This window comes from Camelus ferus, chromosome 23 (genome assembly GCF_009834535.1).
Source record: "Camelus ferus isolate YT-003-E chromosome 23, BCGSAC_Cfer_1.0, whole genome shotgun sequence".
Lineage (NCBI taxonomy): Eukaryota > Metazoa > Chordata > Mammalia > Artiodactyla > Camelidae > Camelus > Camelus ferus.
In genome coordinates this window covers 28,010,540-28,038,112 of record NC_045718.1, presented here as the reverse complement: position 1 = coordinate 28,038,112, position 27,573 = coordinate 28,010,540, and the positions used below count along the sequence as shown (strand labels likewise).

Sequence of the window (27,573 nt, the reverse complement as noted above, 5' to 3'; positions counted from 1 at the left end):
ACATGTAAGAGAAATAAGCAGAAACTCACTAAACAGAGAAGGATATCCAGGTCAGTCCTGATATACAGCAAGTTCTCGGTAACTATTCACTGAACGAATGGATGGATGGCAAGGCCACTGTAAGCAGAAGAAACAGCATCTACAAAGCATGGGGGCCTGAGAGGGAGAGGGCCTGGGGGTGGTTTCAGGACACTGTACACAGTTTCTGTGATCAGAAAGGTGGGTGTGGCCCAAATTATGAAGAGCTTTGTAGGCCATAACAGAGTTTGAACTCTACCCTGTAGCCAACAAGAAGCCATTGAGGGATTTAAAGAAGGGGATGACATTAGAATTGCATTTTAAAAGCACATTCTGGCAGCGGTGTGGAGGGCGGATGAGAATAAACCTGTCTCCCCCTTCACCAGAAAGAATCCTCAGAAGGAAACAGTGGGCAGGTCATGTACCCTTAGGGTCTTCCCTGGACTTTGTTCTGGGAACTACATAAAGATCCTCTCAATACAACGACCACTGCAACTAGTCCTCACCATGGGATTTCATGCTCTGGGATGGCAAGGTTCATGGGAGAAATAAGATAAGTGGTTTGGAGGAAAGAGCTCACACAGCACTTTTAGGGCAGACCTATTTAGCCCTCAGTGAAATTGACATGTTGGGGCCCCAAACTAGGAAATGCAGGCTTATAATAAACTGGGGCCACCTCCTTTCATCCAAACCTGGAACCCCCCCAACATTTTTACTGATTTCACCGGTAGGGAGCAAGATAAATAAAGAATGGTAAGGACCAACAAAAATAAATAGCAATTGTGGTTTTTGCTCCAAAGAAATATTATAAAGTCTCTTAAAGTCTCCTATTCTTCAAAGCAGCAACAAAGGTACCATAACCATCTCCATTTCTTCAGTTCTCTCTTATTAGATCAAAATAAAATTCAGCTCTGTTTTAGTTTAAAAATTACTAGGTACATTAGACAATTCGGTACAACTTAACTGCTCCATGAATATAATTATTTGAAAAGTGTTCAATTACACATGAAATGAATTATCACCTCATTTGCATGGACAAAAAAATCTATTAATGCTCAATTGAGCCTGAACTAGTTGTGAAACAGGTGAGAATTTATGGTTGGATACTCTGATTGAAGCTCTATTAATGTTCAAGACAGTTTTTAAATGAATTAAGCCCCAACTCATTTGTATGCTCCATCCCTTCTAATGCTTAATTGTGCCTAAATCAAGCTATCCTTGAGTAATCACAGAGCTCTGTGCGTATCCAAGGGCGTCTTGGGCTCTCTGCGCATTGGCCCCAAACTAACCTAGAGCCCTCCCCCTTTGGCTGTTTACTTCTGGCAGCAACATGACTTGTGATATGATGATTAGTTATCATTAAAGATAACAATTAGCTGTGTATTTGGAGTCTTGCATTTGGCCCAGTAGTTTATCATGATCTGTGTCAGGCAACGTCTATATCATCCCGTGAACGACAGAACAGTTGTGAATGGCTCAGGCATTTGAGGACGGACTGTGGGAAACTTTGGAAAACACAGATGAGTGAGAATGGAGAAAGAGTGGGAGCAGATGAGGAGAGAGCTTCAGGATCACCACCTCTGCCCAGGCAGCCTTTCCTGCAGTATTTCTGATTCCCTCAGCCTTAGGCTGGAGAGGAAGGTCCTTCTTTCCACAGTGAGGGTTAAGCACTGGCTGTTCACTTATTAACCAGGTATGTACTTGGCTGTTTACATCTGTATCTCCAATATATTATAAATTGTCCAAGAGTGGAGATCATCTGTCTTATTTATTTTGTTATGTCCCCAGTGCCTTGCATAATGTTGGGACCCAATAAGTATTTTTGAATCAATAGTGAATGAATTACTAAATGGATAAAAGAACTTACAGATTCTCTCCCGTGTAACTCTCAAATTATTTTGTCTATGTTTGGTAGCCTCCATCAGACTTATAACAAAAATCAAACACTTAAACTCCTAAGCCAGGTCCTTTGGGCTGGAATTGACCTTGCTGATCAGAGCAGCACTGTGCTCTAAGAATAATGGAGTTAAAGTTTATGGATCACTTGGGATCGAAAGTGAAGGTGAAATTTATATCATCAGGGCCAGTCTTAGGAATCTCTTTGGAAGAAAAATCCTTCTCTCACAAAATCCAACGCAGTCAGGTTTTACTTCAGGGTTGGAACACAACTCTCACAACACTCAAAGTTGGAATACTTTGGCTGAATATTTAAAGGCCATATTATATGGAAAAGTTGTATCTTTTAATATTTGAATGGCAGTAGTCGGTGGGCTACCCCATACACAGCAACCTCTGCTCACCCTCCAACCTCCGCTCACTCTCAGGCCTGGTGGTCTTATTGAGGAGGTGGGGGGTGGAGTCCTTCCCCTCCTGAGGAATCTGTTCCTCCTCTCTTTGTGCAGAGTACTTAGGGTTGGATTCTCTTAAATTAAATGTCTGTATCTGGCAGTGACCCGCTACATCAGGCACACATACTCTCACTGAAAAATTCATGAAGCGTCCATTGTAACCAAAGGTAATTTCAATCCACTTGGCCAAAAGAGAGGCGTACTTTTAAAATCAAGTAACAGATAAAAAGATATGATAGTGCCCCATCGGTCTGGGTTATAACATTTCAAAATACATGAAAACAATCATATTTTTGCCTTTGAAGCATGTTTCTTTAAGGGGCTGTCACAGGCATTGTCTCAGCAGCACCTGCCACATTCCCTACGTAGACAAGAAGTGAGGATAGTTATTCTGATTTCGCTGGTGGAGAATGAAAAGCTCAGGAAGCATGTTCGGAGGTGAGCAGGGGGCCTGGCACGAGGACCCGCGTTTCCTTGGTCCCTGCTCAGCATCACCTCCCCATGCCCGTGTCATCATCATCTCTTTTAGAAACCCCAGACATCTGACTTCACACACTTCTCTGGGAGCCCAGCCTGGAGAAACTTCACAAATTCCAACTGTGGAGGTCCCCAGAGCATCTATTATTAGCCAGATGCTGGAGGAAGCTCTTTATCTCCGCCCTGCCAGCCCTGCCGTCATCCTCACCTCTTGCCTCTCCCTTCCTTACCTTTCTTATGCTCAGTAGAACTTCAAGACCCAGACCGGGTGATAACCTCTCCTGTTATGACAGGAATCCGTTCACTGGGGAACGCCTCCACGCACCTACTACAAACTGCCGCCAAGGGGAGGAGGGCTGCCAGCTGTGTTATCGGTGGGGAAGCTGGCCCCGGGTACAATCTCTAGTGTGGGAAAGGGTCACACTCCTCCTGCTGGAGCCACCCAGCCAGGGAGGAGGTCCCGGAGCCCAAGAGAGCATCAGAGCACCTGGGGGCCTTTCCCATTAGTGGGGTAGGTGGATGGCCACACGAGCTTTCAGGCTTTTACATGAGAACAATTACAGAAATTAAGAAAGAGAAGACTTGTGAAATAGATGAGATTTGCTGAGAGCCCCTGCTGGTGGTGCCCAGAATATGGGACTGGGACTGTCTCATTAATGTCAACATTTCCACTTGGTATTTCTGATTCAGCCCTGGCAAGTGGCTTAGGTTCTGAAGGGGACAGGAATCTCCCCATCTTCCCGATTTTACTGTGTCATTGCCATGAATATTCAGCAGTCAGTCCAGCTCCGCTGTCCGAGAAACGGTGAGGCCAGGAGACCAAACCTGAACAGACCACTGGCCACAGCTGGTCCCACGCTGCAGACTTACACTCTGCTTTACAACCTACTGCACATGTGTAAGCTCTGCAGATACGTTTGATCCATTGTCTGACCTCATTTGTTATTTCAGCAAAGATGGATGGAGCACTACAGCCTTCCGGACCCTGTGTTAGGAAGCAGTGGAGCAGCTGTGTCATCTACCAGCCGTGTAAGCACGGACAAGTCACCTACTCCTCTGTCTCCGTTCCCCCACCTGAAACACAAGTACGGTCAGAGCAGTCCCTATGCCTGTTGGCAGAATGAAACACCTGGGAAGCAGCTAGAGCTGCTCCTGATGCACAGGAAGGGAACACTGACTGTGAGCTGTTGCCATCACACCCTCACAGCGGAACAGCCCTCACCCAGCACTCATGCACGCACATGCTAACCACCGGAATGCAGCTGGAAACCCAGAAAACAAGCACTAGAAACAGTTTTCTCCTTCACCCTGTGACCAAGCAAATCCATAAATTAGGAACCTCTATCCCCTTGGAAAGATCAAGAATAAAGTTCCCACTCCTCTTCCTGCACTTTTTATTTACTTCTTCCCACGGGAGGAAAACAGTCTGACTGGTGATGCTGGTAAACATGGCCCTGGGCACCTAGAGCCCAATCTTGTCTGTCAGTCTGCGGGTCTGGCTGTCTCCCTGCAGGTCACAGACCTTTCTCCAGTTGAGCCATGCACCTGTCTGGGAAGGGACTGCTCTGCTGACCCAATTCTGCCCATTCCTGAGTCCTGGAGTCATGCTTGTTGGGGGACAGGAGGAGACCTCCTTCCACTCTGCTAAGATTAAGCAGATGGACAATTTTAATTCCCAATCATACTCTTGTATCTGTTTGCCAGCTGGTTCAGGATGTGGAGAGAAGAGCGTGATTAGTACTCTCAGAAATTAAACATAAAGGAAGAAAACCTCTTGAAAAACTAAAAAGGAAATGAAAAAAACCTCCTGATTTCTACTTCAGTCCTCCAACTGATGGCACATTATCTGAGAGGGACTAGCCATTGTGGACAAAGAAAAATATTTGCCATGGCTTTGCTGCCAAGAGATGGTGACTGAGTCGGGGGTCGAACAATCTGCTCCCAATTCAGTGAGGCTGTGAGGGGGCAGAAAGTGGTCCTCCTCAGAACAGAAAGGATGATGTGCAGTTTCTGTGTCAAATCAGTGGTGGAAGAATCAATGCTGGAACCCTGGGCTCGTGACCCCAACTGATTCCCAGACAGCCTCAGTTCTCCCCGAGCAACCCGCACAATTTTGTAATAAACCTGGCTGAGTTCATTTACTGCAAGCTGATGCCTCATCTCTTAAGAAAATAATATTAATCTCTGGAAATTTCCATAATTAAATGTAAACATACCACTGGCCAGGGAAGCAGGTGGAGGTAGGAAAATAAGACTGCTAAAATCCCATACAAAAGAGACTTCTGAACTCACTTTCTCTGCATCCTAACAGTCATTAAAATGTATAAAAATGGATATTTTTGAAGCAGCAACACCAAGAATTATCATTGCTACAGTTGCTTGGCAACCTGAGACTTAGGTTATTTTATTTCTAAACAGGGAACGCTGTAAACTGGTATCTGGAGTTTGTGCAAATAGTTTTAAATTGATGTTCTCCCTGTAAATCAGGAGGAGATAATCCAGCATTAATGCACATTTAAAGGTTGCTAAATATGCACACAGGTGTGTCTCCGTCACATTTCACATACACACACAAAGATTCTCATACAGACCCACCCCACTCTCCATCACACGCTAGCTTAAGTAAATCTGGGGAATTGATATTCCTTTGTATTTTTTCTGGAAAATATTTATTGAACTTCACGTTGTAAATAACATGCCTTTGAGTCCAGAGGAACACAACTCTCATCACCTATGTGAGTCAGGGGACGGAGCATTGTAGCTGATACCAGTCATGAGCTCGTTTCTCTAGCTTCCCAGACATTGAGTGGGTTTCCAGTTCTGGGAAAGTGGAGACAAACCCAGTATCTAAATGGCTATTGGGAGAAAATATTTCTCAAAGCAAGGGCGAGGAATGTCCTCATGCTTCAGAGATGCAGGTCCTGTAAAGGCCTTAGGAATCTTAGGCTGCCATCGTGGGTACTGCCTGCAGGTTCCAGCATGACACTCCCTCACAGGTCAGAGGTAGTAACATTTTGAAAAATCTGCTTCTATTTATAAAATGTCATTTCTCCACAAGTCACCAACTGGAATTGGAGTTTCTATGCTCCTTTGAATGAAGTGCTGTGCTCTGCTGCTGCTACTGTCTTAAACAGGACCTTGGTTCCTGACCCTTCACCAGCGCCTTAGAAGTGCTCCCATTCCAGACCCTGATGATGGGCGTCCTTATCACATCTAGAAGTGGCCCCCGTGGTGGTGCTTGAAGCTTGTGACAACAGACTGCCTCAGACGCCACCCGCTTCTCCTGGTAGATTTACCACCGAGGGAAGGAGGGCAGGATGAAGGCAGCTGCCTGAGCCCAGAGCGTGTCAGTGATGGATTTGACACACGAGGATTAGGTCTTGGTCTGAACCCCAGACCAAACCCATAAAAGAAAGTCACTGAGCACCACTCCCACTGTGGGACTGTTAACGCAGAGCTGCACTTCAAGGTGACTTGGGAAGAACATCTCAGACAATGCAGCCCGAGAGGGTCAAAGAATGACCCTCTTTCCATGACCTCTTGTTCAGTGGAAGTCAGGACATTATAAAATACCTGTCGTTTGGAAACAGGGTACAGTGTCTTGGTGGCAAATAATCAAATGGACCATTTGACCTATTAACGTAATTATGTCTCCAAATGGAGTAAGTCATAAATGAGCGAAAGGGCTTCAGGGTTAATGTATCACTATGTGAAGGGTATGCACCCCCTGATCAGACATCTAAAAGGGACCAAAAATTCTATTTTGAGAGAACTGGGTGGTTGTTAGCATTTCCAGGTCTCTGGAAAGACTGCAGTCCTGCAGACCAGCTGGGATGTAACAGCACTTCAGCTGAAACTCAGTTCGCACGGACAGATCCTTGTGGTGGCTCCTCTGGGGGCCAGTTCCAGTGGTCTGTGCCTGTAACACTGATTTTGGCATGAGAATTCACTTCAATGGCTCTGCCTATTTTTTCTCATCTATCGAATGGGAAGGCTCCGACTAACTTGGGGCCCAAGAATTGGGGAGGAAAAGCCAACAGCTGTAATGAGCGATGGAAGGAAACTGGCAAATGCACTGTCAAAATGCTTCGGACTACAATAGATTCCCCCTCGACATGAGGTTCCCCAAAGTTAGGGAGTAATTTGTGAGGCTTTCAGTGCAGAACTGAGTAGGGGCTTCAAGCCCTTGGTGGTCTCCCTGCTGTCCCCGCTTGCTTTTCTGAATGGTGTCACCATTTAGGACTGATTTATGGTTCCTGGATTGGCCAGCAAGCCTGTGCTGTGTCATGGCTGAGGCTGGGACCCCGTTCTGTGCCTGCATCTGTCATCTACAAAAGCAGTATCACTGCAAAGTCAAAAGCACTCAGGGCACACCTAGGGAGCCTGTGGGAGTGCCTGGGATGGGTCATGAATCCAAACTCACTTTGGACTTGGTCACGTGACAGAGAGTCTGGCACAATGATGGAGAGCGACGTGGAAAGGCTATATCCCCTCTGTGCACATTCCAGTTAATTTCCCAGAAGCAAAAGCAAGCAATGCCGGTTCGAAGCACAGAGTTGTCCAGGGTGACAAATGGAGAGGGTTTTTCATGTTTTGGGGGGGTGGGGGAGGGTAACGAATGTGAAGCTTGGTTTTCCGTTTTTTCCTGTAAGTGAACAGGAATAAAAGGAAACTGTAAGGGCAGGAAACCTCCCCTGTCTCAGGAACCTATCGCAAAGACAAGGCTTGACACGCGGAAGGTGTTTAGTATGCTAACAAAATGCTGTGTGATGCAGCTTTGGAGCACTGACTGAATTGATAAAAGAAATCTGGGCCACCCTGCTGTGCTGAAGCCCTCATGCTGTGCAGAGCAAAGGCAGCTAATATATTACAGAGCTTGATGAGGTTGGGGGAGTGGATTAGAAACGAACCGCCAAGGTCTCCAAGCTGTGAAAAGAGGTGTGGTTTGATCCTGCCACCAACTGGCTGGGGAACTTCAGGAAATCTCTGCCTTATCTTTCTGTACCTCGAAATAGGATAGTTTCTAGTTGATTAATCACTTTGCAAATGTATTTGCAGAACCAAATACTGAATACATGTGGTGGCTGAGAACCTGAAACAATACTACAGCAAGGGCCTTTGAAAGCATGTGCAGAATGATGGGTATGAATGACTGAGGGATGACAGACCTGGCTGTACAAGGGCTTTGGCAAACGAGTGTTCTGGGCAGGACAGAGCCGGCTGTATGGCCAGGCCACCATATTTCCTGGTACCAAGACCCCAGGAGGATCCTGATGGTCAGGGACAACACGATGCCTGTGTCATGAGTAGGCACCACATTGAGGTTAAGTCTGTGCCGATTTCAGACACAAAAATCCTTTAATCATTGCTCCCTCAGAGCCAGAAGAGAGAGAAGGGAACTGAAGCAGACAGATGTCCCCAGAGAACAGTGAGTGGAGGTTTCGCATTTCGTCAGCCCTCCCAAGGGGGCAGGTGGCTGGTCATCGTGGCCAGCTGATGTTAGATATGTTGAATTTAACAAGAGCTATTAATACAAACAATTCTTAATGTTTCCCTATATGTTTATAATAAAACCCAACTCTTAACCAAAAGGAAGTTACTTTATCTAAAGTAAAAGTAATTTCATATGCTTACAGTTATTTAGCCCTCCCACCATCATTTCAACAAATATTTATTGAAATCATAAAAGCGTATCACTCTACAGAAACAACGGGAGAGATATATAAGTAAGATATACCATCAGTGACCTCATAAGGTAGTGTTTTGACTTTCATCTACATTATGATCTATGATCACATTAATAGACATGTTTCTCTTTTCATGGACAGGGAGGCCAGAGGGCCAATATCTCCTTCCTTCCTTTCTAAGGTCTCCAACCCTGACAGTACTTCTCCAGACTTTTCTTTTTTCCCTCCCTCTCTCTCCTTTCTTCTTTCCTTCCCTCCTTCCCTCCCCTTCCCCTTCCCCTTCCTTCCTTCCTTCCTTCTTTCCTTTTCGCAATCACAAGCTGACTTTATTCAACTGCTGAAGTGATACTGAATGAAACTTCATGAATTTTTAACTTGAATTTTTTCTCATAGAAAAGAACCTTCACAAGGGCTGGAAAGGACATTTCTGAGTTTATCCAACTAGGATTTCAAATGTCAAGAATTAAGACAGACAGGATTATAATCTTTGTTTAAGCTCCTAAAGCCAGTCTAGCAATGGGCTTCCTGGTGGAGAAAAAAATCACAATATTGGCATCAACTTATGACAGAGGGAAAGGAGAACTCAGGGACATGTCCTGAATTTCAACTGTTGTAGGACAAACTGCCTGACTTACCTTTTCCCTTCTACAGAAAACTTACATTTTGTAGGATTTTACAGATTTAAAAAAGTGACTCCATGTACTGTATATTTGCTTAATTCTCACAGAAGCTCTGTAAGGTAGGTGTTATTTCCATTTAAATAAGTGAGGACAGACTCAACCAGATTATGATTATTGGTTATTGGCTATAGTGTTACACATTTTATGAAAAATTTGCACACTCATATCATTCTGAGCTTTATATCCTTGTGATGTAGGTAAGATATATAGCTATATCCCTTAGTTTATGAGACGTGGAGGTTCAGATGCCTAGTGAGAGGAGCAGCTGGACCTTGGCAGGAGGCCAAACAGGAGAGTACCCATCACCCCATCACCACATGATCCGGTGGCAAAGTTGGGTTGGGATGATGCTGGTGAAGGGTGGCTCTAGGGCTATGTCATTCATGGGCATGGGTGATATGTCAAGTCTTTGGCTATTCCAGACATAGGAGAAGTTCTAATTTCTTCTTGTTGGAGCCGTAACAGAAAGAGAGAAAGGATCTTGGAAGTGGAATAAACATTTGCATGGGATGGTGGTGGTAATTCCCCATGCTTTATAAGTTCTCCTAAATAGGGTTACCAGATAAAATACAGGATGCCCATATAGCTCATGCAACATTGGGGCATACTTATACCAAAAATATATGCTGTTTTTCTGAAATTCAAGTTTAACTGGGTATCTTACAGTTTTATTGGTTAAAGCTGGCAGCCCTACCCTTAAGGGAAGGGTAACTCAATCTTCTGTTCCTTGCTCTCATCACTAGAAAGCATCTGTACAATGGTGACAATAAGCCACCAATGGCAATTATGATTAGAGACCGCAACAGAGATAAATTCTTATGATTTCCTCCTTGAGCCGCCCAATGGTGGGATTGGAGTAAATTTAAGCATTTCCATAGCTTTTGAATTTAGAAGATCAGGCATTACATAACTGTTAGTGAAGGCTGGTTTCTGGCACTGAACAACGTGGTCCAGACTGTCCATCTTTGCACAACTCTCCACACATGTCACTGGACCGAGAGTCCCACACCCAGCCCTGGCACCATACTCACCTTATCCCATTCTTCGAGTAGAAGAGTCACTTACTTGTATGGGATGTGTTTGCTGCCGTTGACGAGAGCCAGGATGACGTTGCCCAGAGCGGACAGCGAGAGGCACAGCCCTGAGCCTCCTTCCCGATTTTTGCTAAGAGCTTTCACACAGCTGCCAAGATCAATGAGGTGCAGGCGGCTGCGGCCTCCAGACACTATCACAGGAGAGAAGACAAGAGAAGGAAAAAATGGTTAAGTTTCTGCAAAAACTCATCTGTCCTTCACATACATCCTTGGGGAATCTGAGGGGGAAAAAACAGGAAGTAAAAGATTGAAGTTCATGACTTGGTAGGAAACCCCCACAAAATCATGCAAGGGTAACAAATAACATGATCCTCTTAAATTCTGCCCACCTCACATCACTGACCTTCTAAAATCTTCTGAAATTCATACTATAAATACTCATACTATGAATAATTCCTATAGATTGAATTGGATAAGATTTCACACAGAAGGTAAATGTCTAATAAAAGGAGGATAAGCTTTGCAACCACATGTCCTTGGTGTAGCAGAATTCTGAAACTGATCAAGTTAAAGTATGACTAGCCCATGGGTGACTGTCTACTTTGGTTGACTGTCACAAGACCATGACCTTAAGCTCAGCTAGGAATCTGGTTGATAAATCAGGTAAAATCATGAAGAAGTAGTTGCAGAGACAGGGAAGACCCAAATATTTGCTGAGAATCTGCCAAGGGCCAGGTGCTGTACAGACATCAGTCTCATTCAATTCTCATGGTAAAACCATGAACTTGCTCATGAGTACTTCCGCTTCTGGCCTAGATGAAGTAACAGGGACCAGATTATTCCTCTTACCTGAGACAACCCCAAAACAAACAAAATGTATAAAACAACTTTTGCAAGACACTAGACATCAAACAGCAAAAGACAGCAATCCCTGAGAGGTGGGGAATACATGAGGTGAGCACTACCTGTTTCCCTGCTTACTGCCTTGAGAGAGCCTTCAGGCCATGGCTCAGAGAAAGGGAACTCAGAGGGAGCCTGGTGGACTCTCTAAATTGAGAAGATAGACCTGTGAGTCCAAGGAGACCACGGTAGCAACAGGACAGAGTACTGGAGAAGGGAGAACTCTGGAGATTTGCAGCAGGTCACTTCAAGCATTCAACCCAGCATTGATCAGCACAGACATGTGAGGAAACCACCCAAGGCTGGAGAATTAACCACCTGAAAAGATGAGAAGTAACAGTACACAGCACTCACAACAGCCAGACTGGAAAACCTCAAGATTCACAGGGCATTGGGTAGAGTACCCAGAGGGTCTGACTTCAGTAGTTGGGAACACTTAGCCCTAGACTGAGAACTGCCGGGGCCCCACATTAACAAATCTCCAAGGACCGGAAAATATCAAACTGTTCCCAAATAACTGCATCCCAAATCAACGCTTAAGAATGTGGGGAAAATATATAGAAACATCTAGCACCCAATCAAAAATAATGAGGCATGCACAGAAGCAAGAAAATGAGACCCATAATGAAGAGATAATTGCAACTAACCCAGAACAGACACAGATACTAAAATTGACAGAAAGGATATAAAACAGTTATGACGGTATTTCCAATGTTCAAAAAGTTAGAGACATGGAATATATTTTTAAAAGATATACATTGAATCTTTAGGGATAAAAACTGCCTTTTGTGAGATGAAAAATACACTGGGTGGGATTAATAGCAAATTAGACACTGCAGAAGGAAAGATTGATTAATTTCAAGACATAGCAAAGAAGTGGCCCAAAATGAAGGACAGACAGGAACTTTTAAAAGAAACAAACAAACAAAAAGTAGATAGAAAAAAGAGCTTTAGGACAACTTCAAGTGTCCTAATATGTGTGTAATTGGAGTCCCCAAAGTGGAAGACACAGAGGGTGGTACAGATAAAATATCTTAAGAAATAAATGTCAATACTTTCCCAAATTTAATGAAAACAATAAACCCACAAATCCAAGAAGCTCCATGATCCCCAAGCACAAGAAACATGAAGAAAATTACACTAAGGCATATAATAATCAAACTGTTCAAAACCAGTGATGATGAGAAAAACCTTGAAAACAGCCAGAGGAAAAAACTATGTTACCTGTAGAGGAACACAGATAAAAATGACAGCAGATTTCTTGGAAATAATACATGTGAGAAGTCAATAAAGCAACATTTTAAAAGTACTGAAAACTGCCAACCTAGAGTTACACGCCCAACCAGAGTATCATTCTCAGACAAAAGAAAAATAAAGACTTTCTCAGACTTAAAAAAGCTGAAAGAATTTACCTGAAGCAGACCCACAAAGGATATACATAAGAGAATAAAGAGCTTTAGAAATGACAACTATGTGAATAAATACATGGTTTCCCTCTCTTATCTAAATCTCTTTAAAAGCTAATTGACTGTTAAAGCAAAAGTAACAACAATGTAATGTGTGGGTTATAACATATGCAAAATTAAAATGTTTGACAACAATAGAGCAAAGGTTAGGATCGGAGAAATGAAAGTAATCTATTGTAAGCTTCTTATTCTAGACATGAAGTGGTATAATATCACTTAAAAGTAGACTGTGACAACTTAAAGATGTATAATATAAATCCTAAAGCAAGCACTAAATAACAAAGAATTACAGTTAAAAAGCTAGCAAAGGATATAAAGTGGAATCATTTCAAATGTTCAGTAAATTCAAAAGAAAGCAAATAAAATGAGAAGGAGAACAAAGAAGAGATGGATTGAATAGAAAACATACAGAAAAAATAGCACTTTGGACCACACCATGTGAATAACCACATTGAATATGTGTAGTCTGAATACTTTTATTAAAAGGTAGAAACTGTCAGATTCAATAAAAAAGCAAGACTCCTGTATGCTACCTATGAGAAATGCACTTCAGATATGAAGAGATAATAGGTTGAAAATGTAAGTGTGGAAAAGGCTACATAACGTGCAAACAGTAGTCACAAGAAAGCTGGGGTGGCTATGCCAATAACAAACAAAAGACACTTGGGGCAACAAATATTACTGGAGGAAAAGAGGGACATTTTATAATGATAAAGGGCACAATTCATTAAGAGGTCACAACAATCAAAAGTTTGTATGCACATATTAACAGAAGTTAAAAATATGTAAGTAGAATCTGATAAAACTGCAAGAATAAACAGGGAAGTCCATGTTTATAGGTGGAGATTTCAAATACACCCTTCTCAATAATTAATAAAACAAGTAGACAGAAAACCAGTAAGGATACAGAGGATTTGAACAATACTATCAACCAACTCATTCTACTTGACATTTGAACCCTCAATCCAGCAACAGTGGAATACACATTTTTTTGAAAAGCACACAAAACATTTACCAAGATAGACTATATTCTGGTACAGGAAACAAGTCTAAATAAATTTTAAAGGATTCACATCACTCAAAGTACACTCTCTGACACACTAGAATTAAATTAGAAGTCAATCCAGAAAGATATCTGGAAAATCCCTAAATATTTTGAAACTCAACAACACAGAACCAACTAACTTAGGGTCAAAGAAGAAATCAAAATGGAAATTAGAAAGTGTTTTTAAGTGATTGAAAATGAAAACATAACATATCCAAATTAGTGAGATGCCCCTAAAGAAGTACTTAGGGGGAAATTTATATCATTAAATTCCTATATCAGAAAATAACAGAGGTCTCAAGTCAATTTTACCTCAGCTTCCACCTTAATAAATTAGAAAAAGATGAGAAAATTGAAGACTAAATAGCAGAAAGGAAATAATTAATATAAAAGCAGAAATTAATGAAATGGAAAATTTAAAAAAAACAATAGAGAAAAACCAGTGAAACCAAAAGCTGGTTCTTCAAGATCCACAAGATTGATAAACTTCTAGCATGACTGATCAGCAAAGAAAGAGAGAAGACACAAATTATCAATGTCTGGAACAAAAGAGGTGGACAAACTGCAGTTTCTACAACTATAAAAAGGACAATAAAGAAACATTACATTGGTAAATTAGAAAACTTGAAAGAGTGAACAAATTTCTTGAAAGATATAAAGTACCAAAACTCATTCAAGAAGTAATAGATAATGTGAATAGCTCTATATCCTTTAAAGAAATAGAATCTGTAGCTAACAACTTTTCCATAGGGAAAGCTCCAGGTCCAGTTGGCTGCACTGGTGAATTCTACCAAACATTCAAGGAAGAAATATCAATTCTATGCAAATTCTCCCTGAAAATTAAATAGGACAGAATAATTCCCAGTTAGTTCTATGAAGCCAGGATTACCCTGATACCAAAAACAGATAAAGGTATTATGAGAAAAAAAATTGAAGACCAATATTCTTCATGAACATTGAATCAAAATTCCTAAACAAAATATTAGAGAAACATATTAGAAAATGGTATCCAGAAACATACAAAAAGGATTTTATACCATGAATAACTGGGATTTAGCCCAGGAATGCAAGGTTGGTTAACAAAAAATTAATCTATGAATATAATTCACCGTATTAACAAACTAAAAAGAAAAACTATGTGATTCTCTCAGTAGACACAGACAAAGCATTTAACAAACTCTAAAATCCATTGCTGATAAAAATGTTCAGCAAAATATAAGCTGAAAGTGATAGCCTCAGTTTTATTAAAAAAAGAAAAAGGTGTCTAGGAAAAACCTACAGCTAACACATTCCTAACAGTAAGAGACTAAATGTCTTCCAAGATTGGAACTAGACAAGGATGTTCCCTCTGATCATTCCAAAAATGCAAGAAAAAGAAATAAAAGATACCCAGATTGGAAAGAAATCAAACTGTCATTTTTTTGCAGATTACATGATTATGTAGAAAATCTAATGGAATCCACAAAAAAGCAACTAGAACTAATAATTGAGTTTAACAAGGTTGTTAGATACTAGATTAATAGCTAGAGATCAATTTATATATGGCAGTAATAAACAACTGGAAACTGAAATATTAAAATACCATTTGCAATAGCATCAAAAATATTAAATACTTGGGATAAATCTGACAAAAGAGATACATACACTGTAAACTACAAAACATTCAGAGAAAATTAATAAAGAATTGAAAAAATAGAGAGATACATTGTGTTCAAGGGTTGGAAGACTCAATATTGTCAAGAAGTTAATTCTCTCCTAATTGAGCTATAGATTTAATGCAATCCCAATCTAAATTCCAGCAGACTTTTTTGTTAGAAAATGATTCTACAAAATAAATTTAGAAGCTGACTCTAGAATTTATAAGGAAATGTAAAGGAGCAACAATAGCCAAAACAACTTTTAAAACTAAGCACTGAATTGGAAGGCCAACAGTATCTTATTTTAAGACTTATATATAGCCACCATAATCAAGACAGTGTGGTACTGGTGTAAAGATAAACAAACAGATCAATGGAGTAGAATAGAAAGTCCAGAAATAAACCCACATAAATATGGACAAATAATTTTTGACAAAGTTGAGAAGGTAATTTAGTATAGATAGGGTAGTTTTTACAACAAATGGTATATCCACATTAAAAAACTGTAATGCATACATTGCCCAATATACAAAAATTAACTAAAAATGGATCAAAGACCTATATGTAAAATATAAAATTATAAAACTTCAAGAAAAAAGCATAATATAAAACATTTTTTATCTTGGGTTAGGCAAAAATTTCTTAGATATGATACTAAAAGCATAATTCATAAAAGAACACATAAACTGGACTTCATTAAAACTGAATATTTTTAGTTTTCAAAATACACTGTTAAGAGAATGAAAAGATAAGCCCCAGACTGGGATTAAATATTTGCAAATCATAAATCTGATGAAGGACTCATAACCAGAATATATAAAGAACTCTCAAAACTTAATTATAAGACAAAAAACTATTTTAAAAGTACAAAATACACTTCACCAAAGATGTATGAATATCAGACAAGAACATGAAAAGATGACATCATTGGTCATTAATGAAATGCAAATTAAAACCACAGTTGAGATAGTACTACATATCTATTATACAGAAGGCTAAAATGGAAAAGACTGACCTTACTAAGTGTTGGTGAGGATGTGTAGGAACTGGAATGCTCACGTACTGTTGGTGGGAATACAAAATGGTTCAATCACTTTGGCAGTTTCTTAAAAATCACTTTGGCAGTTTCCTAAAAAATTATAAATACATCTATAGACCAGCTATTCCAATTCTTCTATGTATTTACCCCAGAGAAAAGGAAATATGTATGTCCATATAAAGATTTGTACATGAATGTTCATAGTACTTTTATTTGTAAAAGCTCCAAACTGGAAATAAAACACATGTCCATCAGCACAGATAGATAGGCAAACTATGGTACATCCAAACAGTGGACTACTATTAAGAAATAAAAATTAATGAACTATTAATACATGCAACAAAGTAAATCTCAAAATAATTATGCTAAGTGAAAAAAAGCTACTCAAAATAGTACAGACTGTATGCTAGAATTCCATTTATGTAAAATTCTAGGAAATGCAAGCTAATGTATAGGAACTGAAGCTGATTAGTGGTTGCCTGGGAAGGGGAAGGGGAAGAGAGTGGAGCTAGATGAGCGATTTCACAGGGTCTCAAGGACATATTCGGAGGTGATGGATATGTTCATTATCTTGATTGTGGTGATGGCTTCATGGGTATATACATATGACAAAATTATCAAATTATATACTTTAAGTATGTGCAGATTATTGCTACCTGCAGTGTATCTCATTAAAGCTATTTTTAAAAAAAAGATAAAGGAAACTTGCCCAAGATGATGCTGTCAGTGGCAGAGCTACGAGGAATCAAGCCTTCAAGACTTGGGCTCTTCTTCCTACACCAGTTCGGTAGACAGCAGGAGCTACGAGCTGCATTTTTGTTCCAGGATCCCCTGTCCCAGGGGTGTGTGGCCCTCAGCACATCACCCCGGCTCCTGGATTATCTCCCTCTCCTCCTTGAACTTCCCAGGCAGCAGCAGCCTCCTGCTCCTCAGGCCTCTGGATCCCTACCTGCCAGCGTGGCCCAGCTCACACCAGCAGACCTGCTGCTCTAGGGCAGCTACTCTTCCCTCTGCCTTCTCCTACTCCTCATGGAAGGAAAACAGCGAAGTAGAAATCGTGACTTCCCAGAGCCGCTGTGGAAGCCAGGTCACCTGGGGCAAGGTGGAAAAGGGGTTGGCTGGGAAGACAGATGCAGGAGGTGGGATGAAGGTGTGTCTGGGTCCTAGTGGGTGTGCAAGGAGCATGTGGGCAGTGTCTGGGTGCTAGCAGAGCCCACAGGACAGTGTTGATGCAGGGGAGCAAGGAAAACATCCGGGAACCACCGTCCTAACCCTCACCTGTCTCTGCTCCATCTCACCCTAAACTTCCACATCTAGTACTAAGAAAAAAGGTGATGAAGGTTTACAGAAAGCACAGAATTTCTGTTCAGACTCTCCAGTGACTCTGGTATACCTAAGGAAAAAAAACTTTCCACATTCAGGATGTTCTATTTTGTTTACCTCCCACTATCCCCAGTAAAAATCCTTAAAAGGAAAGACATAATATGTTGCTTCTCTTTTATCCCATTTTGTATCATGCAAGATCAGGCCATGGCAGTGTGCAAGGGAAACAGTTATTTTTAAAGCAAAATGTCTTCTGTTTTGCAACCTAATTATATAGACAGGAGAAACTCAGATATTTCACACACACTGCAGATTAAAGGGCAAAGACAGGGACCAATTTGGACTTTCAGACTCTAATAGTCCATTTGATGTAATGGAATAAAATGCATAATGTACATGTAGTAAAACAGAACACAGAGAACAAAAGGCACAGTTTAGACTGTGCTGAAGAATAATATTATAAAATACCTATAATTATACCTGCATTACTCAGAATGGGAGTCACATTTTAGACAATGGAAAACCGACTTTGCTGTATACTGGAGGGACAGCAGAGGCCAAGTTCTGCCTCATTTAGAAGCAATGTTCTTTCCTAGATCCCCCATCCACCACCCAAAAGGGATCTCTAGAGCCCTATGGACTACACAGCCCTGGAGAGGGCATCAGCTGACCCCAGCCATCCCAAGACACATGAGAAGGAGTGGCTGGTGGTCAAAAGAAAAGCAAGATTAAGAGAAGAGGCTGATCAGATTGTAAACAGTTGAGCACAGGTGCAGCTGAAGGCCCACGTCCTCGCACACTGGTTCATGTGTCCACGCACAGATGGATGCCCGTTTGCACACACAGCCAGCCCAGCCTGCACTTGGCCTCTAGGCTTCTCCTGGAGGCAATAAAGTGAATGAACAAATCAGAGGCCTAGTGTCACTCTTAAACCTGGGCAGTAGTTGCTTGCAAGCTTACATTACTCATCGAAGTGATGCTTTTAAAAAACACCTTCATCAATAGGACTTGTAAAATTCTGTATCAATGAACGTATTACTGCTGAAGTGTCACTAGTACCATCTTGCTTTGGACTCCTAATTCACCCATCTTTACGAGAAGCAGTTCCTGATTATTATGGTTTAAGTCTTCCTCGATGCTGGAATTCCCAGGAGGAGTCTCAAGCCTTTACTGATTTAGCTTATTAGCAAAGCAGGGGAAGACTCCACAATGGGTGAAGAATTAGCCCTGCTAATGCTCCAGAAATTTTTAAACCAGGAAATAGTTTAAGCTTTACCTAGTGCTATCTGTAAAACAGTGATACATCAACATAGAATTTTCCTTTCTATCTGCACTGGACATGTTGAAAACATTTTCATCTGTCTACTTATATGTGCATTTGTGTGTCTCTGTGTGTGTAAAATGCATATCTGTGTATAAGACTCAGGTGCCCATATATACATGGACAGTGTGTTTAGTTCTTGAAGCAGAGCCCTCTTTGAATCCATCATCTCAGCTTCTAATGGCCAGTTAGCAGCAGCTTGCTCTGCTCTGCTTCCCTGCAGGGTGACTAATTAATAAACTTATCCTTAATTGAGTTCTGGCTGCCAGGTCCACGGGGATTATTACTTATATATAAGTAAACAAAATTTCCCTTTTAAACAACACTCCAAATCTCCTCATCATATTTTAAACAGATATAAATTCACTGAAATCAAGCAAGTCATGGGCTAGGAGGCTGTGTGCATCCTGGCCTGGATTTCCTTTCTCGCAGGAAGCTGTGTGCTGTGGCTGTCAGGTGATGACCCAGACCCTTTGGGGCTCACCCCCACATCAGCCTGGACTCCTGCCCTTTCTTATCTACAGATACATGAGAAAGTACCTAACGAGGTTTTGGAAGCCATTAATAGTATTTGCCTTTTCTTTTAATCTGAATCTATTATTTAAAAGCAATTCACTTTCACAACTTATAAATAGGAAGAAGACAAATTTGATGTTAAATGTTTAATAAATGCCCAGGATTTGTTCAGTGCTGACCTGGATGGATTGCGGGCTTTAGGTAATATCCTAGCCTATGCTTTCGTGGAAGCTAAACCTTAAGTTCTTACAAATGAAATCATTTAATTAACTGTTTTTTAAAATTCATTTTTTATGTTTTTAATTGAAGTAGAGTTGATTTATAATAGTGTGTTAGTTTCTGGTGTTAATTAACTGTTTGTTTTCAAGGTTCCTACCTACTTTTAGATTCCAAATTGAGAGCAGAACCATGAAAGTGAAAAACTAAACACAAAGCTTGTTTTTGGCATGGTTTGGAACCTAGAGGGAGGAGACTATCCTACCTCCTGAGTTCTTCCACTCAGAACCATTTGGAAGCCATTCGGCTCCAGAGTCGGATCTTTTGCTGAAAGTACATGAATCCACTGCATGCTTTGATTACGATTATTACAGGCAGCTTAAAAGAATAAAATAAAGGTTTTTCAGACTCCCACATACATGCTGCTAAGACATAACCCAGAAAAAGATAGTGAGGGCAGGATTTAAAGCCAGCTCCCAAATGGTTAGGAGAACTGTGGCTAAAATTCTGTTAGGAATTTCAAAGGTCTGGATCTTTTCATCCCTATCCTAATCCCCTGTTTCCTTCTTTAAGCAAGGACTTCTGAACGGAAGTGCTGTACATGATGTGAGCCCTTCAGTGAGAATCAATCTCCCCTGAGAGACTCCTGTTCAAAATATTTGCTCATCCCCAGTCAGACCCTTATCACCATCACTGGTTGTCAAGAAGGATCTGATCTGCTGATGGTACGTCTCCCTGGGTGCAAGTGAGGGCCAGTACCTCTTGATTGCCGGGCAGCAGTCTGGGCAGGCAGCCAAGGCTGCAGGTCAGAGCCTGGAGTAGTGGAACTCCGGCCCCTGAGAGGATGTATGGTGAGATCTCAGTCCTGGGGGTATGGGTAGCAGCTCACCTCTAAGCCCAGTCAAAACTAAAGGAGCAGGCAGCAAGGGAAATAAGTGAATGACAGATACACAGAGCAACTCAAGTGCATTATGTTAAATGAAAGAAGTCAGACACAAAAAGGGCCATACATGGACCACACGATTCCATTTATATGATGTTCTGGATGCAGGCAAGACTATAAGGACAAAAATTAGATCATGGTTGTCAGTGGCTGGAGAGAAGGCTGACGACTAGGGCAAGGGGGATCTTTACGTGTGATGGCTTTGCTCTAAGTCTTGATAGTGGTGGTGGTTACACGACTGAATAGATTTGCCTAAAATCATTTAACAACCCATAAAAAGGGTAAGTTTTACCAAATTTAAATTAAACCTCATAAGCCTGAACTAAACCACAGTGACTGAGGAGTAGGAATAATAACAAAGACTGGGCCAACAAAGGCACTGAGATGGGGCGGGGAGAGCTTCCCCTTGAGGCAACAGAAGCCCCCAAGAGCTCTCTCCAGGGAACTTGTTTCCAAGTCTTTGGGCAAGAAGGAGACTTGGGGCCAAATCAGGGAGCCCACCCACAGATCCCAGTGGCATGTCTTAATTCCAGGCTCCGTCTGGCATTAGGGTAGTTGGTTGCCTCCAACGAGTCAATTAGTTTCACAATTTCTAGGCAGCAGGGTTAGTCTCCTAACTCAGGGCCTTTGTTTATTTTTCTGGCACCCAATGTCCTTGACTCATCGTTTAGAGAGCGCCTGTGGCCAGGGCCTGTGTTTTGAAAGCCTTGTAGCAGTAAGACCCTGTGGGTCCTTCCAGGGTCAGACCCCTCCCCCATATCCTCTGCTGCAGCTCCTCTTTGATAATAGTATCTCATGTATATACCTGAGTTTTTCAGGTGCTAAAAACACCACCAAAGGGAAGAAATTAACTACTTGATGATCGAGAGCAAGTAGCCCCCAGACCTCTGGCACCTAGGGGTCGACAGTGTTGACTGCCCTGTGACCTCAACATCAAGCAATCAGAGAATCGTGCACAAGCTGATCGGTACCCTGCAACCCACCTCCCTTACCTGGCCTTTAAGTGTGCTTTGCAGAAACCCTTCGAGGAGTTCGGGGTTTCTTGGGGGCATGAGCCACTCTGTCTTCCTTGCTCTGCCCTGCAATATATCTTTCTCTGCTCCGAACTCCAATGTTTCAGTTTGTTTGGCCTCATGGTGCGGTGGGCACACGAATTTGCCTTCAGTAACAAGTGGACATAGACTACAGAAGCTGTTGCCCGGCCAGCCCAGCCCTGTGGCCCACACTTGCCTTCGAAAGCCCAGTGAGGTCAACGGGCTACTTTGTCCAGGGTCCAGAAGCCCACCTGAGACACTCAGCTGAGGGCTGCACTCAACTACTGAGCGTAGCGCACACACTACTTGGCAGACCCAGGTGAGGGCACTGCTCCAAGGTCAGCGCCGGCCTGGAGAATAGCCAAGAAGGGACAGACTCTTATCACCACTGAGCTGGGCAGGGCAGCTCGCTCCCACAGCCCGGCCTGGGCCTAGGTTTTTACACAGAAACATCACTGCTGGGCATTACCTGACACAGGGAGGCAGCCAGAATCTGGGTAGTTTTTCAAAAGCCTGACTTTTAGACTACTTAAATACCATGATTCTGTTTTTTCAGGTCCAGAGAGTGGATTCAAGCTACTGATTAATCACATCGCCAGGGGGCTTTGGTGCATCCATGTTCGTCTTTCCCGATGAGCCTCTCTAAGGTTTTTGAACAAAAAAATACTATGAAGCGTCTGTTTTCCTTTGGAAATTTGTTCTCCCACGTTCCCATGGCAGTTGTATGTGTAAATTATCTTTTCTAAGCAAGGCCTTCTCCCTCGGATGTTCACAAGTCAACTTCAGCCCAGACTACACAATTATCTGGAATTATACATCAGTGAACTCCACGCTGGTGAGACATCTTAAAAGGTCGTGGTTGCCCCTGAGGTGCGGCTGCTCCCTACTGGAGGGCAGAGGGGGAGGAGGCATGAGGGCCGAGAGCTGACTTACTTCCCCCCTTCCCGCTCTTCTCCATGCGGTACTGGTAGATGTGCAGGGTGAAGAGCATGTGCGAGTTGCGGTGGTCGTCCTCGTCGCAGTCCTGCTGGTTGCCCCGCCGCGAGGCGATGGCAGCATCCAGGAAGAAGGCAGCCTTCTCAGCGGTGGGCGCCCGCAGCTCGCTCTGGTTCTGCAGCTGGAAGACACAAGGGGAGAGCTGACGCTGCAGGCAGGGGAGGGCTCGCCAGCCACTCGTGCCACTCGTGTCCATCCTGCGTTCTCGAAGGCTGTCGGTCCCTCTGCAACCAGGGCCCATACCCACATGCACTTCTCAGCTTCACTGATTCCCATCTGAAAATTAGTACTGTGCACACTTATTGGATGAAATATACTTTTACTCATTTTACAATTTAATTAGAATCTGTAAGTAGCAGGTGTGAAAAGCAAATGGTTGTATCTGAGAGATCGGTGGGAGCCGGTATCCCACCCTGACCTCTGCAGAGGCCAGCAAACCAACACCCAGGGCAATCCTGTACCCAGGAAAACATGAGGGTTGTGACCACATCTTGATTTCAGAGGCAGGTAGGTTGCAAAGTGAGATTTTAGTCCAGACAGTACTGGTGTCCCAAAGAAGTGAAAAAACTTAGTTAGCTTTAGCTCAACTCTCAACTCTTCCACCTATTTAATTAAAGCCAATTTTAGGTCATATTTACTAGCATAATTATAAACAAAAAGTAAGTATAAACAACATATGAAAACATGCAAGATACCTGAGTGTCTCATCTATATCATTTAAGGGATATCTACTTTAGTTCCTAAATTCAGGTTCATGGCATATTTATTAATCGATTAAAGAAGCATTTAAGCAATGGGTCTAAATTCTATGAGATGCCTTCAAAATTGTAGTAAACTTTACTCAGAATTTGACCAGTGTTCCTTTTCTTGAGGGGAGAAAAGGGAAGTAATATTTCTGGTTTACTCAAAGAAATGATTTGCAGCATGTGCCTTAGGGTCAATACAAATTCTGACAATTTTTTTATTCTGACTGATGGTACCTGTAATCTTGAACTGTGAGAGACTATGTTTGGAACCTGAGACCATCAAAATCCTCAAACTTCAAAGAGAGATTCTGTTGTGTTCATTGTTTTGTACTTACTATGGCAAAATAAATAAATAAATAACCCAAAGAATGTTTAAGATTTTTTTCAGCAAGATAAACAGGATGTCTCTTCCTCTTTTTCTTAGTTTTCAGTTAACCAGATCTTTCACCTATGTGGAACTTCATTAAGGGAGTTAATAAAAGTAGATGGAGGTTACAGCATATCTAAGTGTCTAGGTAATGCTTGGAAAGGGAGCAGTGGGTAGGGTGACACTGACTCCATCACAGGTGCTGTGTAGATCTTGTCTGAGTACATCTTATGATTCTGAACAGTGGTTCTCAAAGTGTGGTCCTTGGGCCAGCAACAGCAGCATCACACGGGAACTTGTTAGACACGCACATTTAGGGGTCCAATCCCAGGCCTACTGAATCAGAAATTCTAGAGGTGGAGCCCAGCTGTCCGTGTTTTAACAAGTCCTCCGGGTGACTCAGATGAAGACTAAAGTTTGGGAACCACTTGATTAAGCTTTGTATGACTACTTAGTTTGCATTCTAATTAGATTCCATATCCAAATGGTATCTGATGCGTCTGTCAAAACCATGAAGAGCCAGTTTTAGTCAGACATGGTACTGACCTTTGAGAGTTGCAGAGAACTAACCAGGCAATCACAACTGACAATCAAAAGAAACATCTAAGAAGGCTTCCTGGAAGAAGTGACATCCAGCTGGTATCCCCAAAATAAGGAGTTAGCCAGATAAAAAGCAAAAGGAGAGGAGGAGTGTTCCATGCATAGGGAACAGAGAACGTGCAAAGGCCCAGAGTAAGAGGGAGAGAGGCTGGTGCCTCAGAGCCTTGCTACTGAAAAAGTGTGGTCAGTTATTGGGAGGCTCATTAGAAAAACACAATTAGGGGCCCCACCCCAGACCGACTGAACCAGAATCTGCATTTTAACAAGATCCACAGTGCTTCATATGCACACTGAGGTTTGAGAGGCACTGCTTTCTTAGGGAACCAAAATGTAATTGAAGAGGACTGGCAAGGAGGTAAGCGGTAAGAGATGATTCTGGAAGGTCACAATGGCCTTGCACATCATGAAGATTCATAATGGAAATGGAAGGATCTGTGGTGCTTTAAGCAGGGGAAGGACACGGTCAGGTGTGTGTAGCTGGGTGTAACAGAGTGGGTCTCCTCACCTGAGAGAACAATCCCACCTAGGATGAGGCAGGTACTTACTAAAACGAACACCTGTCTAAAAAAGGGGGCATCAGATAAAGCCAGAAAATACAGCCTATTGCTAGAGACTGGAAAAGTTGACTATTCTGGATGGGAACCAGGGACCTCTCGGCTCATTCCTACATCCATTGTCAAACAGCAACAAGAAGACACAGGAAGATGTCCAGAAAAGGCGAACCGGAACTTCTCTTGGCTTCCATAGTCCCAGCAATTATATCATGGTTCTAATTAGAAAGTAGTTATTAGTTTTTTCCTACAGCACCACTAATCCAGCTGTAAACCAGTGCCAGAAACACAGTTTATAGAGCCATAAACAGCCCCAGTAATGGCTGTAGCTATTTGTGCAAAGCAGTAAATATTTCGGATTGTTGTTAAACAAAAGAAAGATCGTACTTTTTTTTTTTTGAAAGGGGCGTAAAGAAAGTGAATTCAATTTCCCCCAAACGTTACAACAATTGTGGTTCCTGCTCATTGTCAATTAGATTCAAGGTACAAATATTTAGGTTGGGTGAGCAGATGGCCCTGCAGCTGCAGGCCATAAAGCCCCAGTCCACTTGTAAAGTAAACACTTGTAAGCCTCCCCAGTTTACATGTTGAGTGAGTCATGGGGTGAACTGCCCCAGCCTCCCAGGTAGGGATGAGCCACCTCGGAGCCAGCCAAGCCCCAGAAGCAATCACCTGCGTGCCACAGATGGGGTCCTCACACAGGTACACGCCCGGGGACTGGCCGTCCTGCAGGCTGCCTGTGGCCACCTCCGACAGCAGGTCCCGAAGGTTCTCCTCTTTGCCCCACACCTCCACGGCTGAGATCCGCACTGAGAAACGCGCTCCCGTCTTTTCTTTCCGTTCATTTATCAGTTTGAAGAGCCAAGAGATGGCACAGGGGATGATGCCAAGGTTCTGCATGGAATCGTCCTTTCCGATCATGGTGTAGGATTTTCCTGGGAGAGCGAGGGGAGAAAGAAAAGCAGCTTGAGTGTCTGGGCATCACTCTATAATCTCAAGAATAGATGCCAAGGATGCAAGAAAGGCATGGGGAGTGGGGAATGGGAAGAAAGGAAATGGAAAGCTGGGAGAAATATGAAACATTTGACAACCACCACAAAAAAAGACATTTCCAAGTACTACTGATGAAACGGCTATAAAGACGAATGTAAGAGCCCAGACTAATGACAAGACTGAATCACCACTGACCTGGAGGAGGGTCCCAAGCACGACAAGCTGTCCAGTTTCCGCACCGTCTTACTCGTGGTGGGAGGCCCATGATCTTTCATCCGGGTTATGGTTCTTTTTCTCACCACCCCACAGATTCAATCCGCACACTTACACTTTATATCGTTTCTCAAGTTAAATGCTGGGTATATTTTTATAGCATGAGTGAATTTCATTATAATCTAAATCACTGTTTTGATCAGAGATCAAGAAGACGAAAGTGGCAGTGAGATGAAATGGGCCTTCCGTCTTGGCCCAGAGCCGCCTCCATCATCACATGGTGGCTGATGGGAGCTCTGCCCAGGGTCGCTTTTTGGACCCCCCCCCCCCAAATTACTAACTTATCAAGCATGTGTGGTCAGACGCAGTGAGCAGATGGCCACAGGTCAGGATTAAGAAGGTAATTCAAGGGGATTCAGTCACCAAACCATCACAGGGGTGTGTGGGCCACCTCCTCTCCCAGATTCATCAGCACAGGTGGATTCCCGACAGCTGGATGGATGGTGGGAAGTGAGGCTGCTGTCAGGCTGATCTCCCCAGACGGGTGCCAACATGGTCTGGGTATCGCTTGGTGACAGTTTCTCTGGCCTTTATAGTTGGCTCCATTCACCAATCTGAGTCCTCTGGGGAAGTTGGGGCGGGGGAGCCTTCTCTGCTTCCCAACCACCCCTGCTCAGGAAATGTAATTTTCCTGCTGGCTTTCTGGGTGTGACCCTGACCTGGACCAGGTGGGAACAACCCCACTACTCCTTTTGTTCATCTCTTGGACTCTAAGGCTTTCCTAGATGATTGGGAATCCAATTAGGACGAACATCTACATTTCAGAAGCACATATGGTTATTCGTGATTATTCAAGGCAGCACCTAAGGGAAACCACCTCTCCTTTCATTGGAGGGTTCTGGGTACAAAACAGAAGAATAGAGAAAGTAATTGGAAAGCCGGCAAACAGCATGAATAAGTAAAGCTCTCACTGACCGAGCTTGGCGTGGCCGAAACAGAACACACAGCCATCTGCCCCGTTGACCACAGACTGGATCACCTCTGCCACGGTTCCAGCACACACTTCAGCCTGGGAGACACAAGAGACACGAGCGGTGAGTGGATCCTTAACAGCAAAAACTTGTGCCTGCTTTCCTGGGGCTCAGGGACTCAAGAGCCATGGAGTTCCCAGACGGGTCAGCTCTAACAGAGTTCTGGAGGTGCTCAGAACCCATCGGACTTCCCATCCCCTTGCCACCTGAGTGTTACACACATTAGATGCAAACCACCCTTCCTGCTAATCTGTGATACATCTCATCTGCTCTCTCTGCAGATCATGTGGGAACAGACTGGAATGGGAACAAAGGGTCCTTTCATGGACCTCATGCCCTTCCCTGATCTGCCATTCTGGCCTCCCTAACAAGCATGTAAACTTCCCATTCAC

The 27,573-nt window shown here is 42.8% G+C and overlaps 1 protein-coding gene across 5 annotated transcripts in view; it reads right to left on the bottom strand.

Moving 5' to 3' along the window:
* Positions 1–27,573, bottom strand: part of KIF26B (kinesin family member 26B) — a 428,353-nt gene that overhangs the window by 45,745 nt on the left and 355,035 nt on the right. For all 5 annotated transcript variants that reach the window (XM_032466561.1, XM_032466562.1, XM_032466563.1 and 2 more), the window contains 4 exons: positions 27,126–27,219; positions 25,617–25,879; positions 22,618–22,801; positions 10,276–10,435 (listed from right to left, as the gene is read on the bottom strand). In XM_032466561.1, the coding sequence (XP_032322452.1) occupies positions 10,276–10,435; positions 22,618–22,801; positions 25,617–25,879; positions 27,126–27,219 (701 nt within the window). The remainder of the gene's footprint in view (positions 1–10,275; positions 10,436–22,617; positions 22,802–25,616; positions 25,880–27,125; positions 27,220–27,573) is intronic.